Source organism: Pseudopodoces humilis, chromosome 7 (assembly GCF_049639895.1).
Source record: "Pseudopodoces humilis isolate 2021_Gansu_Grassland_sample_001 chromosome 7, ASM4963989v1, whole genome shotgun sequence".
Classification (NCBI taxonomy): domain Eukaryota; kingdom Metazoa; phylum Chordata; class Aves; order Passeriformes; family Paridae; genus Pseudopodoces; species Pseudopodoces humilis.
This window is the reverse complement of record NC_142206.1, coordinates 30,225,915-30,241,303: the sequence shown is the minus strand read 5'-3', so window position 1 is coordinate 30,241,303 and position 15,389 is coordinate 30,225,915. Positions and strand designations below refer to the sequence as shown.

At 40.3% G+C, this 15,389-nt stretch overlaps 1 protein-coding gene across 5 annotated transcripts in view; it reads right to left on the bottom strand.

The window, feature by feature from the left end:
* PLEKHH1 (pleckstrin homology, MyTH4 and FERM domain containing H1) overlaps positions 1-15,389 on the bottom strand; it is a 55,159-nt gene that overhangs the window by 4,230 nt on the left and 35,540 nt on the right. For all 5 annotated transcript variants that reach the window (XR_015772996.1, XM_088058226.1, XM_088058228.1 and 2 more), the window contains exons 15-26: positions 14,892-14,972; positions 13,945-14,124; positions 13,704-13,812; positions 12,695-12,807; positions 11,838-12,014; positions 10,927-11,024; positions 8,210-8,387; positions 7,654-7,809; positions 4,954-5,054; positions 3,109-3,250; positions 2,071-2,213; positions 1,031-1,160 (exon numbers count right to left, since the gene is read on the bottom strand). Coding sequence is in view for 4 of the 5 variants with exons in the window: in XM_088058226.1 (XP_087914352.1) it covers positions 1,031-1,160; positions 2,071-2,213; positions 3,109-3,250; positions 4,954-5,054; positions 7,654-7,809; positions 8,210-8,387; positions 10,927-11,024; positions 11,838-12,014; positions 12,695-12,807; positions 13,704-13,812; positions 13,945-14,124; positions 14,892-14,972 (1,608 nt within the window). In the remaining variant the exon portion in view is untranslated. The remainder of the gene's footprint in view (positions 1-1,030; positions 1,161-2,070; positions 2,214-3,108; positions 3,251-4,953; positions 5,055-7,653; positions 7,810-8,209; positions 8,388-10,926; positions 11,025-11,837; positions 12,015-12,694; positions 12,808-13,703; positions 13,813-13,944; positions 14,125-14,891; positions 14,973-15,389) is intronic.

Sequence of the window (15,389 nt, the reverse complement as noted above, 5' to 3'; positions counted from 1 at the left end):
TATTCTTTATTCTGATTCTTCAGTACACTCAATTACATATTCTGTCAGTAACCTCAAATACCAGTAACCTCTTCTGACAGTAACCTCTTTTAGTCCTGACAGTGGAAATAACTGTCTTTTGAAAACTTCTTGTATATTTACTCAAGAGGTCCTTTTCACCATTAGACTTTTTTTCTGTAACCAGAGCAGCTTTGACTTCAACACAAGAGACATGTAACCATGAAGAAGACCTCCCTCAAGCCTTCAACAGCAGAAACTTCTGCCGGGATGGGGAAGATGGTTAATGCCAAAACAGGATTTCTCAGCCAGCCATTATGTGCTACATTAGTTCAGGCATAAGCAACAGGTACAGAGCTCTAGCCTGCAATGGGGTGAGGAATGGTACACGCTACTGGGGGAACCACTCCCTCCAGCTGTTCTTTGCTCTCCCACAGATGCCTGTGGGCTGGTAGCTTACCCAAGGTGTAATTTCATTTTTGTTTCTGCAACAGGACATTAGCAGTGCTTGCCTCTCTCATGTGGCAAGGAATACATCCAGCAGAGAACAGGACTGAAGTGCCCATTCTCCTTTGGGGAGGAGAATGAGTCCTCATCAGCTGCCAGGTGTGACTAAGCGGGGGGACTCTTCCCTTCCTCCCCCACTGTGGTACGTAAATGTTATTTTTTTAAACTACCACTGCAGCCTTGATGTCCAGGAAAATTCCTGCCTGAGAAAGCTTCAGCAAGGCTTGTAAGGACGGACAGTACTCTGTACCATGATGAATTGACACAGCCAGGGAATCGTCAGTATTTATTTACTGAACACTAGCAACCCCTAGTGGTTAGGATATACTTGTCTTCCTTCTTTTTCAACCTACATGGTACCAGGGCTGCTCTTTCAGAGCAGAGTTCTTCAATTTACTCCCTTTCTGAAGTAGAAGCATTTTCAACCCATGTTATCCAAAGAGGTTTTTTAACCAAAGATTACCGTAGATATGTCTCTGCTCAGATAACTCACTCTTGAAAACAGACAAAAGTGAGCTCCAGTTACCTTAGCAGCAAATATTTTGGTTCCAAAGAGAGGCCATTTCCTGGCCACTGTCAAATAAATTCGAATGCATTCTGGTGGAGAGCATCCCTGCAGCACCATCCACTTTGTCGCCAGCCTGTCTGTCAGTTGCCTTTAGGAATCCAAAACACAAGACAGTATTATTTACTAATGTCTTCCAAGGAAAGATGTGTAAAATTAGAACAGTTAATAAATGTACCTCTTTACTCCTAAAGGGCTGTTCTACACAGCACTTACAGAGGGGGCTGTTAGCACTATCAGTTCTACAGTCTGAATTTATTTTAGCTTTTCTCTACTTCCACATACTTTATCACCTTCCTCATACCTTGCCTGTAGTATGCTCTACATGGAGTGGCAATATGCATTAACTCACTCTTGATCTGACTCACTAGTTTGGCAGCTACCATGTTACATGCAGATGGAGTTTGCTTCCAAAGGGAGGTAGCTAACTGTGTTAGTTCCACCACTGCATGCCTAAGTAGCTTAGGATCCATAGGAAGACCAATCTCTCACTTGAAATCAGATAGATCTGAAATCTGTGGCAACACCTGAATTTTGTACACACAGAGCTCTCTGCACTGTTATTTCTAAGTCAGAGCAACAAAAAAAACCCTGCCAAAACATATCCTACCAGAATTACTGCATGGCCTGAAGCAACCCACACAAGCTGGCTTTCGGGCTCATGGTAAAATGTTAGGCATCTGATTCAACTGACCCTTGGGGAAAACGTAAAACAAAAACTCAGAGAATTCATTTTAGGCTTGGGGTAGTTTGTTGAAACTGAGATGCCTAATTTGGAAGTGAAAGACCTAAACTTCTTGTCTACGGCAGAATTAGCTGGTGATTTGGCTCTTTTTATATTGTTTTTCCTTTTAAAGGAATTTTTTCCTGACACTTCTGTTTTGTTTGAGTTTATACATCAAATAATCTTGACAGGGCTTCTTGAAACTCCTTAAATGTAAAGACAATTTGGCAAGTAAAAGCTGGTCTCAGTGTGAAGTACTGAAGAACCAAAAGCTTACCTGAGCTGTTCAGGACTAATGTTTTGCTTGTAGTGTTTGGGGTAGAATTTATCTAAAACTTGGTGGAGAAGATGCTGCATTTTCAATTGTGATGTTCCCCCAGGACCTGAAGATCCTGGTCGATCCAAATCCCCATATTCCACCTAAGACAACATTATAGCTTATAGTGCAACAGAACTATGAGGTTTTTAATGTTGTAGAACATTCCATGAATACCCATACTGATAACTACTGTGTTTATTAGTCATGCAAAAAGACACAGGCTGGGGAATGTTGTCTACAGCATTAACCATAGTAAATGTATACAAAAGAGCAACCACTGAGAACACGACTGCTCAAGGAATTATCTACTGGTCTAAGAGAGTGGAACATAATCTCAGCCAGGTATTTGCTGTGAGGAGACACATTCATATAAACTGCCAGGCTTTGGGGATTTATTTTCAACTTGCCAATTAAAACAACAGCATAATTGTAAATAGTTTGGACCGTGTCCCCAGCTTCTTCACCTCAGTTTATGCTGTTTTAACAAATACAACACTCAGTTTCAGGTCAGTAAAAAAACTATTACACTGCTTATCATCCCCACAACCCACAATGTGTGTTTTATGTGGTAAAATACTAAATGCAAGCCTGGAGATCTAATGGGGGATGTTAGAAAATGCTCTTCCTGAGTAAGAGGATATTGGCAGTGCAAGAGGGGAAGTTTTTACTATTAATGGAATTCTAGCGGTGGTACTATTTCCATATCTCTACCAAAGTACTAACTGGAGCAGGTCTGGTGACAGTCCAGCCTCACTCTGTTTTTTCCAATATTTTTCTTGATAAGGAGAGGCACAGCTAGAGCAACTTTCCCTGCAGCAAAAGGGTTCTAACACATGTATGCTGCTGTAATGTATTTGCCATGGTACATCTGACAGTGTGTTTGTTTGATACACCACACTGTACGTTTGATGCACTTTTGAGGTAAAAAGCTGCTGCTTAGTCAAACATAGTGTACCGCTGAAGGAGGACAACAGAAAGGATTTCTGCCATACTCACCTGAGCCATTAGAGCCACCATTTCCAGAGCTAGCTCCTTATTAACAGGAAACCTTCCATTGGCTATTTCATTGCTCACTTGGAAGGCCAGTAGCAACCGCTCACGGTCTGTCTCACCTTTGGCCTGGCTCCGAAAATACAGTCTAAAAAGTAGAGAGGATTGTGAAGGTAAAAAAATACTGTGAACTGAAAGTACAGCTGGGAACTTGAATCAAGATGAGGCAAAATAAAACTGTGTTTTGTTTTGGGTTTGTTTTTTTTTTCATTGAGGGGGTACTGGACAGATTTGAGAGCTGAGGTGCTTCCCTTCTGAACAAGATTTGAGCAAGGAGGCTCAAAACATGTATTCTAGCTTTGGAAGCTACTTGAATTCTGTAAGCTAACCACTTCTGTACAGTGAACCCTTATTAAACACAGCTAAATCAGTGTCCATTCATCCCCATCAAGCACAAAAAGGCAATATTTAAATTATGGTCTTCTCTGCTTAGAAAGAAAACACAACTACCTCTGCTCTACATGTATAAGATTCTGTGAGGCAGCCTTGTAGATTTGCCAGTGGATTTGACCACTTACACTGAAGACTTATTAAAAAATGCTTCCATTTGCTTCAGCAGGAAATAAGAGACCCAATGAGCATATTTCCTTTGTTTAAGGAAATGTGCTTGTAAATCAAAGCATCCTATTGTTTTTTGGGGTTGAAGACACCAGTTTGGGGAATGCTTCCCAGAACCATTCCTCATACTTACAGTCCACAGCAACTAATTCACATATTAATTTCAAGCTACATCTATGGCTATAAATCCCACAATTTCACTACATGAGATATTCATTCCAGTGGATCAATTTATTTATTTTTATGTCACTTTGAGATTAACTACACTATTAGGACCATATTGACCTTACAAATGTCTTATCAGAGTCCTTCATGTTAGAACAGTCCAGCCTTGGAAAGACCTTATCAAAACATCCTTGCTGTCTAGCCTATGCACATTCCAGCCCAACAAAATAATACTGCAAAGTTTCACTCCTGAAATAAATACAGCCTTCTGGGCCAAAAGCACTAACTTCTACTTTCACTTCTACTATACCAACGAACAAAATTGACAGGAATTTGTTTCCACCATTACAGTCAACAAAATCTTCATATGTTCAATACTGAGCTCTCTGTTCAGTTTTGGGGCAGCCTTTGTTTCACCTACAAAGAAAATTCATTCCTTGTTCACATACAGCTCTTGATTTACTGTAACTCAGAATTCCTATCTGTATTATAAGCGATTAACTCATTCCAGTTTTTGATTTAGATCTTTATCTTGTACCTCCCTTCTCTACCATCTTTCATCATCTAACTTTTAACATTTCTTTCTTTGTAAAGTTTGGGCACGGCTACTACATATCTCTTCTACAGTTCATATGATTTAGAACACTGTTCTTGTATCTTTTTCATCTTTGTGATTGTTCACTTAATTGCAAGTTTCGGCATACTTGTTTTCACTAGTGATTTTTCCTCTAGGTCTCTCTTCCTCTCACCTAACATTCTTCAATTATGTTTTAGGATCTAGGCAAAATAAATTGTGCCAGGGATGCCTTATTGTGTTACAGCTAGTTGTTAGCTCATTTTAAGTCTATTCTGCAATTGCAAAGTGGTTTGGGCTTTACCCCTAGGCCATATACTTTTGTATATTCAACAGACAAAACCCATCACATCTCCTGTAGGGTTTAACTGCATCTTAGCTAAAATAGTTTTGGCACCAATGATACTACAAATTACTGGTCATCTACACAGATATATGCAGTCTAGAATGTTCAATTAACAGCAGTAATAATGCCACCCAACAGAGGACAGTACCTGTTCTTATAGGTCAACTTTACAATTCTTGTGCCACCTTCATATTTCCCAGGATGCAACTCTTTTAAGGCTTGTTCCCATTTAGAAATGACATCACAGATCTTAAAAAAAATATCAAGGAGAGAGGAGACAAAAACTGAGGTGAAATATATAGCCAAGGCTTGAGAGGAAAGTAAGTGAATAAAATATTGTAAAACACACAAGAAATAGCCTGGATCAACATGAACACAGCTCAAAGTGACACGACACATTCTTTTTCTATTGCACAGTATGCAATAATTAAAGCATTCCAACTGAAAACTCTAACCTGCAGGGGGACACATGAATTCTGGTCTGGTAGTAACTCTCATGGCTATATCTACCTTAGCAAATAGCAAAGCTCAGGAGTAACAGATCTGCACAGAGAAACACCCATTCCTAAGTCTCCATGCCCATGCTAGTAGTCTGACTGAGTGACCTAAAAGCCCACTACTATGTTGGATTACATCTTCCAGTTCATGTTTCATGTAAAAAGAATCAATTTCACGCTCTCAGGCTACTCCTTAATGGGAGACAAAGCATGGTTAATAGGAATGATTGGTAGGTTTACATCAAAAGTGCCCTCCTGAGCCAAAGTAAAGCACTAATGTGTCCTCTGAACAGCAGCAGAATGTGCATGGCTACACCAAACCCTTGGATGTGAATGTCCAAATTTTGGGAATGTTTGGTCCTAGATTCCAGCTTTGCGACTCAGACATATTTTTAGTAATAACATGGTATTTTGTTGGGTTTTTTTTTGTTGTTGTTCCATTCAGCTCCTCCTGGTTATTCTAGTCCTTTTACAAGTGGTCTAATGAAAGCCCCTACTTCTCTTTTGATGGCATCCTAGTGAAAGGAATGTGAGCATAAGCAACCACATAAAATACATAATCAGATCTCCAAACCTCTCTTCAGCTACCAAGATTTACAGATTATTTTTTACTTGCCAAGGCAAAGTGATGTCTTTGATTGTCTCAAGCTCCTTTGTTTGCTCTGATACCTCATCTCTCCAGATGGTCCAATTACCAGCAAAGCTCCAGATTACCTGATCTGTATCAGGCCATGAAAACAAACTATATAATTTGGCACTCTCTGTGGTAGTTTCCTTTTAAACCATCTATTTCAAAGTTATTGGTATCCTCTCCTTCTGTTGCTTAATGTGAAATGTTACACTGTGTAAAATTGATTAAGTTCCCTACAGGTATGAGGATCTCTTCAAAGTTGCCACTATACCTATTCCTCCATTAATGCTGTTCTCAAAGCATTGAAAGCATCTTCAAATTATTCTCACAGATTTGTACCAAAATCTGATGGATCTCATTCATGGCAGCCACCCTGCTCAATTAAGGCTGCTCAATTCAGCTGCAGCACGGGTAAAAATCTCCAGATGGAAGTCACAGGTGCTAACACTTCATCTCTTTCTTTCCCCCTTGATCTGAGTCACTACACTCTTTTTGAAAGTGAAGCCATACTCAGCAGAGCTTTCTCCCCTAAGTATGCTCATGAACAATTAAAGATTGAGTTATCTGGAGCCAGCACAGAGATACTTCATAATCCAACAGACAGAATTTATAGACATGCCAGAAGACTCACAGCCTAACACAAATTTGTCTCAATTAGGAGGGTCACGTTTGAAGTCAGTTGTGATATCTGATCATGCTGGCTAGCTCAGCCATGTTTCAATTTTGTAGTCAAGACAAATTCAGCTTTAATATGTGCTAAAATCTGAGTTGGACTTTTTAAAATTTGACCAATTTATCACCTACTAAAATAGATCTTTCTATTAAGAACTGTATCAGATTAGGCTAGCTAATTATAGAATCACAGAATCATTTAGTTTGAAAAAGACCTTTAAGGTCAGGAAGCCCAATCATCAAACCAGCACTGCCAAGTCTACCACTAAACCATGTCCCCAAGTGACACATCTACAGATCTTTTAAATACCTCCAGAGGCAGTGACTCCACCACTTCCCAAGGCAGCCTGTTCCAATGCTTGAGAAACTCTTTCAGTGAAGTAGTTTTGTAATAGGCAATCTAAACCTCCACTGAAGCATCTCTGGGCTGCTTCCTCTTGTTCTGTCATTTGTTACCTGGGAGAAGAAACCAACTCCCACCTGGCTACAGCCTCCTTTCAGGCTGTTGTAGAGAGCAGTAAGGTCCCCCTGAGCCTCCTTTTCTCCAGGCTAAAGAACCTCAGCTCCTTCAGCTGCTCCTCATCAGACTTACCCTTCCAGACCCTTTTCCAGATTTGTTGCCCTTCTCTGGACCCACTCCAGCACCTCAATGTCTTTCTTATTGTGAGGGGCACAAAACCAGTGCTGAGTACAGGGAGACAATCACTTCCCTGGTCCTGCTGACCACACTATTTCTGATACAGGCCAGAAATTCCATTGGCCTTCTTGGCCACCTGGGCACACTACTGGATCATGTTCAGATGGCTGTTGACCAAGACCCTCAGATCCTTTTCCTCTGAGCAGCTTTCCAACCACTCTTTCCCCAGCCTGTAGGGATGCATGGGGTTGTTGTGACCCAGTGCAGGAATTAATATCTCATCTGTGAGTATTAACCTAGATAGACAATATCCAAGCTTATTTGATCTTCATTCATTAAGAAAGATTTATTAACCATTTAACAGTCCTTCAAAGATGCATACTAAAGGTAGAAGAGGAGAAAAATAAATACCTTCATATTGCCGGGCAAACAGTGTTCCAAATTCCTGCCAGAAGGATCATCTGTGAACAAAGAAAATCCCATATGGGATGGCTTCCTCATTCCTGTTTCCTGGTTCAGTCTCTGGATGAATTCATCAACTGATGAGGAACCATCAAAACCTACAACCTGCAATGAAAGAAGACTTAACTGAGGATACAAGAACTGTGACCATTGATGGGTATCACAAATAATGAAGGTGGTTTCCTATGGATTAGCAGCTCCAGAGACAACACTTGTGTATTGTCTCCTTTCATATCACATATATATTTGTATCTTTCCCATATTGAGACACTTCCAACTTCTCTCCCTTTTTCTTAGCTACCTTTTCTTCCCAAGATCTGTAGAGCTGGGGATGAAATCCTTTCACTTTCCTGGAAAATCAGCTAGTACAGCAAAAAGGAGAAGCAGTGTTTATCTCCCAATTCCTGACGTGTATAAATACCATGGTACCACACATCCACATGAAGCAGGCAGGCTATGGTGCAGTCCTCTAGTGCCCAGAAGAAAGGCAGCTGTGGTGGCTCACCTGGTACGTTCCATTCATGAAGTGCACTGGGATGCTGAAGGGGAGTGAGTGGTGGTAGGGATTTCTCAGCAGGATTGACACAATCTCCATCCGGGAGGGCTTGGCTTCCCGCTCTCCAGCCTGCACGGTGCGGTCTACTGATCTCTGGCAGTAGATGGCATACTTGCCTATCTCACTCCTAGGCAAAGATGAGGAGAGAACCACAAATATGCTCCAAGTGCCATATCCTCTTCAATTTCCCATGCCGTGACAACACATTCCTCCCTCAGGCTTTTGCTCAAGGAAAGATATGTCTCTACGCAGATACACTGTTCATCTCAACAGACTAACAGCCCAAGTGAAAAGCTACCACACAAACCTGAGCTCCAAGGACCTGTAAAACTAAGGCAGACAATGGACTCTCTAGGAAACACAAGAGTATTCCCTGCCTGCCTCTATGTAGAATGGACACATTTCCTCTTCTGTGCCCTGTTGCTGTCATAGTATCTGTCAAGTCAAGGTCAATTCACCCTCAAACTTGCTGTCATGCCAGTGGAATTCAGTTACTACCATGTCAAGGCCTGGTAAATATGGAGTTGTATAATCCTGTGAGACTAATGCACTACAAGCTCTGTTTATTAATTTACATGGTTGTACAAATTGTAAGTTTCCATTTAACCCTATATGCCAACCAAGAGACTTGACAGAGATTCCAAGCAAGCTTAGATTTGTTGACAGTTCAATATAGGATAGGGATGGTTTCCGAGAGGATCAGTTTACTGTCTACTGAAGAGAGTGCTCCACTGAGTAGCATCAAAAAGATGTGTTTCTAAAGTCAAGCAGGAACGGTCAACTGCACCTTTCACAAAAATGTTAACAATGTATATACTCCATAAGTTCTGAAATGGAAGGATTTATATGGATTTGTAACTGTGCTATATCTTTGCATGAGAAAATAATTCCATTCAAGATGCCTTCAGGAGCTCAGTACATGATTAAATCTCCAGTTAAATCCCTACAAGCAACACGGAAGTCAGGAGTTCTGGCTGTAGCAATATATTATTCACTTCCCCAGTAATGAGCTTGGCCAATATTCAAATAGATAATCTTGCTTCATCAAGAAGCTGTTATGTCTGGTTTCCAGATGCTCCTGAGCCCTGTGACTTCTCACTTAGAACTCTGTCCCACTTTTCTTCCTCCCTTAGAGACTGGATATGTATGCTGAGATCACCTTTCACAAAAAACAAGACCTAGAATTAAGATCTATAATTCTTCTAATTAAGATCTTTTAATACCTAGAATAGATCTAGACCTTAGGCATTAGGCAGTGTAAACATTCTAGTGTCTTGTTTGCTGTGTGAAACAGGGAAAGCATATCTCTTTAACTGGTCAAGAAACAGCTGTATCTGCTCCATCCAAAGAGAGGTAAGTATTCCTAGAGCTAGGGAGAAGGACTCGTGCTAAATCCCTTTAGCAACTACTCTAAATCTAAGCTAAAACTACAGGTGAGCACAGACACATTTTCATGTAATTTCTGGGGTTTTTTTCTAGCCCTAGTAATTGTTTCATTGCTGGATCATAAAAATAAACTTCCTCTTTGTTTCTCTTTGGAGTGTATTTGTTGACCAAGGTGATTTTGGGTAGACCATCAGCAGAGTACAGCTTGAAGCTGATGCAATAAACCAATTACATACAGCCCAGCAAATCCTTATGAAATTCAACAGTCTCCACAGTACAGCAGCTCCACTAGTGAGTTGAATGGGTCATCTGGGAGCTGGCAATGCACAGGTTTGAAGAGATGGCTCCTATAACTAGACAAAAGATCCCTAACATGTTATCTGAGCAAATGGAGAGATAACCTGAACACTGATGTGTGCCCAATACCCGTATTTTTGCTTTTTAGAAGAAATAGCAAATGTGAGGAAACAGTTAAGAAAAAAAAAATACTTGATAGAAGTACATGTTTCCTTTGCAGTCCATGTAGTCCATTTGGTCTTGTAGACTTTTAGCTTGAGTTCCATGACAGATTTAGGCTTATTAATTGAATATGAATATTTGTTTGAATGAATTTTTTACTTTTACTCCTTTACTTTTGTCCTAGCAACAGTGTATTTTTGCAACAGACAGCTAGACATCTCTAGCTGTGACCTCCCGGCTAAGGACACTGAGATACACTGAAGAACAGATCACCATGGAAACAAAGAGCACAGCATGAACAATGGAGAAAAACTTCTTGCTGCTCCCATAGTTATATACCAAAGAGGTAGGAGAAAATAGTACTAACTTATGTTTCAGGTTTGTTAGTTTTTCCTAACTTTTTACGGTTCACTGAGATTTTTATGCCTCACTTTTGTTATGTCACTTTGCCTGCTAACCTGGCAGTAGAACATCATCACCTGAAATCTGAATAATTCATTCCAAGTAATTATTTTGGTCTGTCTTTCTGTCAATAAAAGAAAGTAGCTGCATAAGCAAAAAACTTCCCAACATAGCTCCAGTTATATCTATAAAAAGTTCTTTTGCTAATATAGGTCACTCAGTTTTGTAAACTAGCTTCATCTAAGTGACAAATTAATGTGAATGGTTGAAGGGACACAGCTTTATACTACTAGAAACCTTCTGTCCTCCCTCTCAATATATATTTGTAGGTGTGTGTTCCAGAATTGCTTCCCTCCTTATCTGTAGTGGGTGCAAGAGGCAGTCAGCTGAGCCAAATGAAATGCTGTTGCAGTCCTTACCTGGGGTCTGCATGTCGCTGCAAGTGCTGTTTGATGTACCAGAGGAAGTGATGTTGAGGCAGGAATAGAGGAGCACATAAAGCCAGGAGCTGCCAGCACTGTGAACACAAAACTGGACATCACTCTTGTTCTGTACTTCTTGCGTGTAGTCTTTCACAGAATACTACAGCCAAAATGATGGATGGTGACCAGTGCTTTTTGGAGTGACCCTGTTTGGATGTGTAGGTCAAGATGTTTCAGAGGGCAGTAATGGTCAGACAGACTGCTCTTCTGTATCTCAACCTGGATGCTGAGAAGAGTTCTATATGATTGGCTACTTTCTGAAAATTTTAGTGTGACCACAACCAAGTCAACAAATAAGACTTAAATTAATACTATGTAACTGAAAATCATAACCAAAAAAGCACTGGGAAATTTTATTCAAATTAGATCCATTATTATTCAACATGATTTTAATGTCTCATTTGAGCTGGGAATATTGTAATCATGTACGTACATTCATGCTGTAACTTATTAATTTTGTTTACCCAACAATTACAGTGCAAGATTCAGATTTCACATTTAATAGTAATATTCATGACTTGTATGCTGTTGATTATCTAATATGCAAAACAAAATTAATACCATGTGACAGCTACAGCAAGACCACACAAGCTATGAACTTTGATTCTGAATATGGTCTGAATAGACCATTTGCAAGTGGTAAACAGTTACATTTAAACTGAAATTTATTTTTCAAGTAGTTATATTCCTAGTGTTCTTCTTTGCAGATCAGTGCTAAGATTCTCTTTTCCCCAGCACACCTTTAGCACAAGCACTATTTTAGGAGAACCAGTCCAATAGCTACTAATTAAAAACATGGGATTAAGTGGAAAGCTTTTGCACAGTTGCACTAAATAAGAGGAACTGACCTGAATGACTGAGTGGTTTTGGGGTTGTCGGCAGCTGGTCTGTTTAACAAGCTGACAGTAAATTTCATTCTGCAGCTCGGTATGTGTCAAGCACACCTGCAGTGCTGTCTGGGCAAGTGACACATGGTAATCAATAGAGGATGCCTCCACAGGAACATTGATGAACAGCTGACAGGACTGTAAAAGGGTAGAAGTTAATGCCACAAATACAGCAACTTTTCTCTGGTACTTTCCAGGTCAGGTTCACCAGATGTATTTATTAACTTACAGACAGTTAATAAATAACCTTGAGAGGAGGGAAGAGAGCAAATACTTAATTCCTTTTCCTCCTTCCTTAGTTATGGCAACTAAAAAATTTACTCAACCTCCCCCGGCCTAAGGAACTTACAAGTCAGCAAGGGAACTGAGGGGAAAATATGCTTCCTGCTTTCCATGCCTGTGTTTTACCGTGTTCACACTGTTCAGTCTCATTCCTGATCTTATACTTGTAAAATGTCATCTCCAGCAGCTTCACCACTGGTTTTACTGACACGACTGAGTTTGCCAGTGAATTGTTTCTGTTTCTTTCAATCCAGCTACTTGAGAGGAAAGAGGTAGAAAAAGCTAATTTTTAAGCGTAAAGTCTGGGTAGAACTAATCCTAAACCTAGATTCTGCACAGGAAAAGTTAAACCTCCAAAGAATGAATGACACTTAAAATCCAACAGTTCTCTTGTAATTAAATGAACCAGCAGGTCAGTCTAAAGCAACCCATAATGACAGTAAATGCAACTTTGGTTGTACAACATGACCAAACAATGTTACTGCCCCAACAACAGAGCAAAATAACTGAAAACCATGCAATGTCCCTTTAAATACCTTAAAAAGTTTCAGGGCTTCAGTCTGTAGAGCCTCTGATGGCAGAGTAGTGAGGGATGTGTGCAACCCATCTTTACTGTAGCACAACATAGGATGCTTCCACAGAGGAGAATCTGAGGTAGCAGATGGGCAAAAACATGCAGTGTCAGAAACAGGAGAGAGAGAACAGTGTCCATGTTGACAAGGAGCCTTGCTGAGATGGCAAAGCACCCAAAGAAGCAGCACTGCAATAGGCCACACTAGCTTTGGTGACACTTCATCGATTTCAGCAAAGCCACCATGGATAAGGGGTCACCAACAGCATTAGTCACCATCAGAAAGAAGTATTGGCATCCTCGGTCCTGCTACATCAGAGCTTTTTATTAGCTGGATTCTAGTGAGAAGCTGCTCAGGTGTGTGTTCAAACCAGAAACACAAACCCTGCCACAGCAGCTGCCTGCAATGGGGGAATTTGTTAGTGCAAGTCACTATCCAACAGGAAGCAAGCTTCACATATGGGTCCAGAATATGTAAGAGTGCAAGAAGAGAGTTTTAAAGATGAATGCAAATGTTAATATATATTTGAGAACATGGTGCACAAACATAAATGCATAAGCAGGTATCAATAGGAGTAGCAGACAAGCGTGGATGTATATGTAAGAGTTTATATGTGCAAACAGAGAAACAGATGGGAAGGCAAGTGTGTTTGAGTGTATTTAGAGAAAAGAGCACTTGTTTGTATGGTCAAGATTTCCTGCAAAGGAAAATCAAGACCAACAAAGACAGGGAAAAATTAAAGCTCCAGTCCATTATTTGAATTTGAATTACTATTACAGACATTTCAGAGGCTCTGATAAATGACATGACAATGTGATGGACTTGTCTGAGAACAAGGGGAGAAGGACATCATACCATATGATGTACTACTGAGAATCCCCTTCCCTCACACCTTAGACAGGATTAAACTGGGAATTGAAATTATTCTTCCTTCTGCTTTGCTACCATGGAAGAGTTTGTGGTGCTTACTTACTAGGGTCTCCCTCTGCATCCAGTAGCTTTCCAATGAGCTGTTCGTATGATGTGCCCACCGCGGCATTACTGCTACCAGCTGCAACAGTCAGATGGTACAGCCAGGTGTTCTAGGCACAAGGATGAGAACAATATGGGTCAATTCAGACCTGTTTTCTACCAACAGGTTAAGCCTGTATGACCCATTTGCTCATTGTTACCAAAAGACTCTTGCTGTCCCGAAAAAAGGCTGCTTTTTATACCTTCTCCTGTTTGGTGCGGATAAGTAAATATGTGGGACTCTGGTCCTGTGGGTGAATCACCAGTGTACAGTGGGATGAGAGAAGTCCTCCACCAGTGGTTTCATAATCTTCATCAGAGTCACAGGAACGGTCTACTTCTTCCACCTTGGACTCACGCAGAGGCAGATGCCCTAAAGGACACTATGAGGAGCAGAAGCACATTAGATAAATGTAATTCATCTCCCAGTATGGACAGGGAACACTGGGAAAGAAAAGCCAAGTAAAATGAGACTAAGCAAATAAAAAGATTTTTTTTCCCCAAAAGATACTGCTTTCTTCCCATCACACTTGAGGGTCAGTTGCTTAGTATCTTGAACCACTGTTTTCTGACCCTGGTCAGACTTTCTGCTGGCTACTGGAAAAGAAATACTTTTAAAATTTCGTAAGTAGTTAGATTCAGACAAAAGAGAGGCTATCTGCTGTGCTAACTCTGGAGGTCAATCCCAAATATGAGTCACAGTATTTTTTGATATTCTGAAACTTGGGTTTGACATCACCAAGACAAAGTAATGGACCATTGGGCAAGGTGTCCAGAAATGGAAGCACATTACACTGATTGCTTCCCTCTTCCCAAATGTTGTTACTATCTGTTTTCATGATGATAATGCAGGATCTATCAGCAGCTGTATAAAAGTCTGCTCAAAGGCTACACAAGACGAAGTGGAGAACGTGAGGAACAAGGTACAGTGTCATCTGAGAAAGAGAAATCACTTGCCTTTTAAGTCTGCTGTCATTTAAGCTTAAAAAGATAAAATCAGGGAAAATATTGATTCTCTTAGTGGAACAGGTGCTGTTAGAAAAGAAGTACAACCAAGAAGGACCTGAGACACAGAAGCAGTAACAGTAAAGAAAACTTCATAAGAAATGGGAAAGGAGGGTCCAAGAATAAAAGGAGAAAAAGAAATTACCTTATCTTCATGATTTCGATAATAGTAGAAAGTTTTTCCAATCAGTGCACACCAGACCAGCTTAGAGTGACCATGCTTGACCTGTAAGGAGGACAAACACATAATGTTTTTAGTATCAGCAGTATTGCCAGAATGACTCTCTAGGACTTCAACTTTCAATTCAACTCTCCCTTAAAACTTTGCATATATCATTTGTTCTATGCTAAAATAAGCTCCTCTCAGAACATACAGGGCACCCCTTCCAAAAACGGGCAAGTACATCCCACCCAAGTGCATGGAAGATACGTGTTTGTGAGAATGGGTCTAAGATTTTGTGAAGCGTTTTACTCATTCATAAAAACTTATAATTTCTGTATACTGGAATACAATATTAAGGATAACCTTTTAAAGATTATGAAAACAAAGCAGTTCATCTCAGCAAGAAAAGACCAACCTATAGTCTAGACAGCTGTTTCCTATTGCAGATGAATAACCTTCAGATGTAGGTTATCCTTAGCC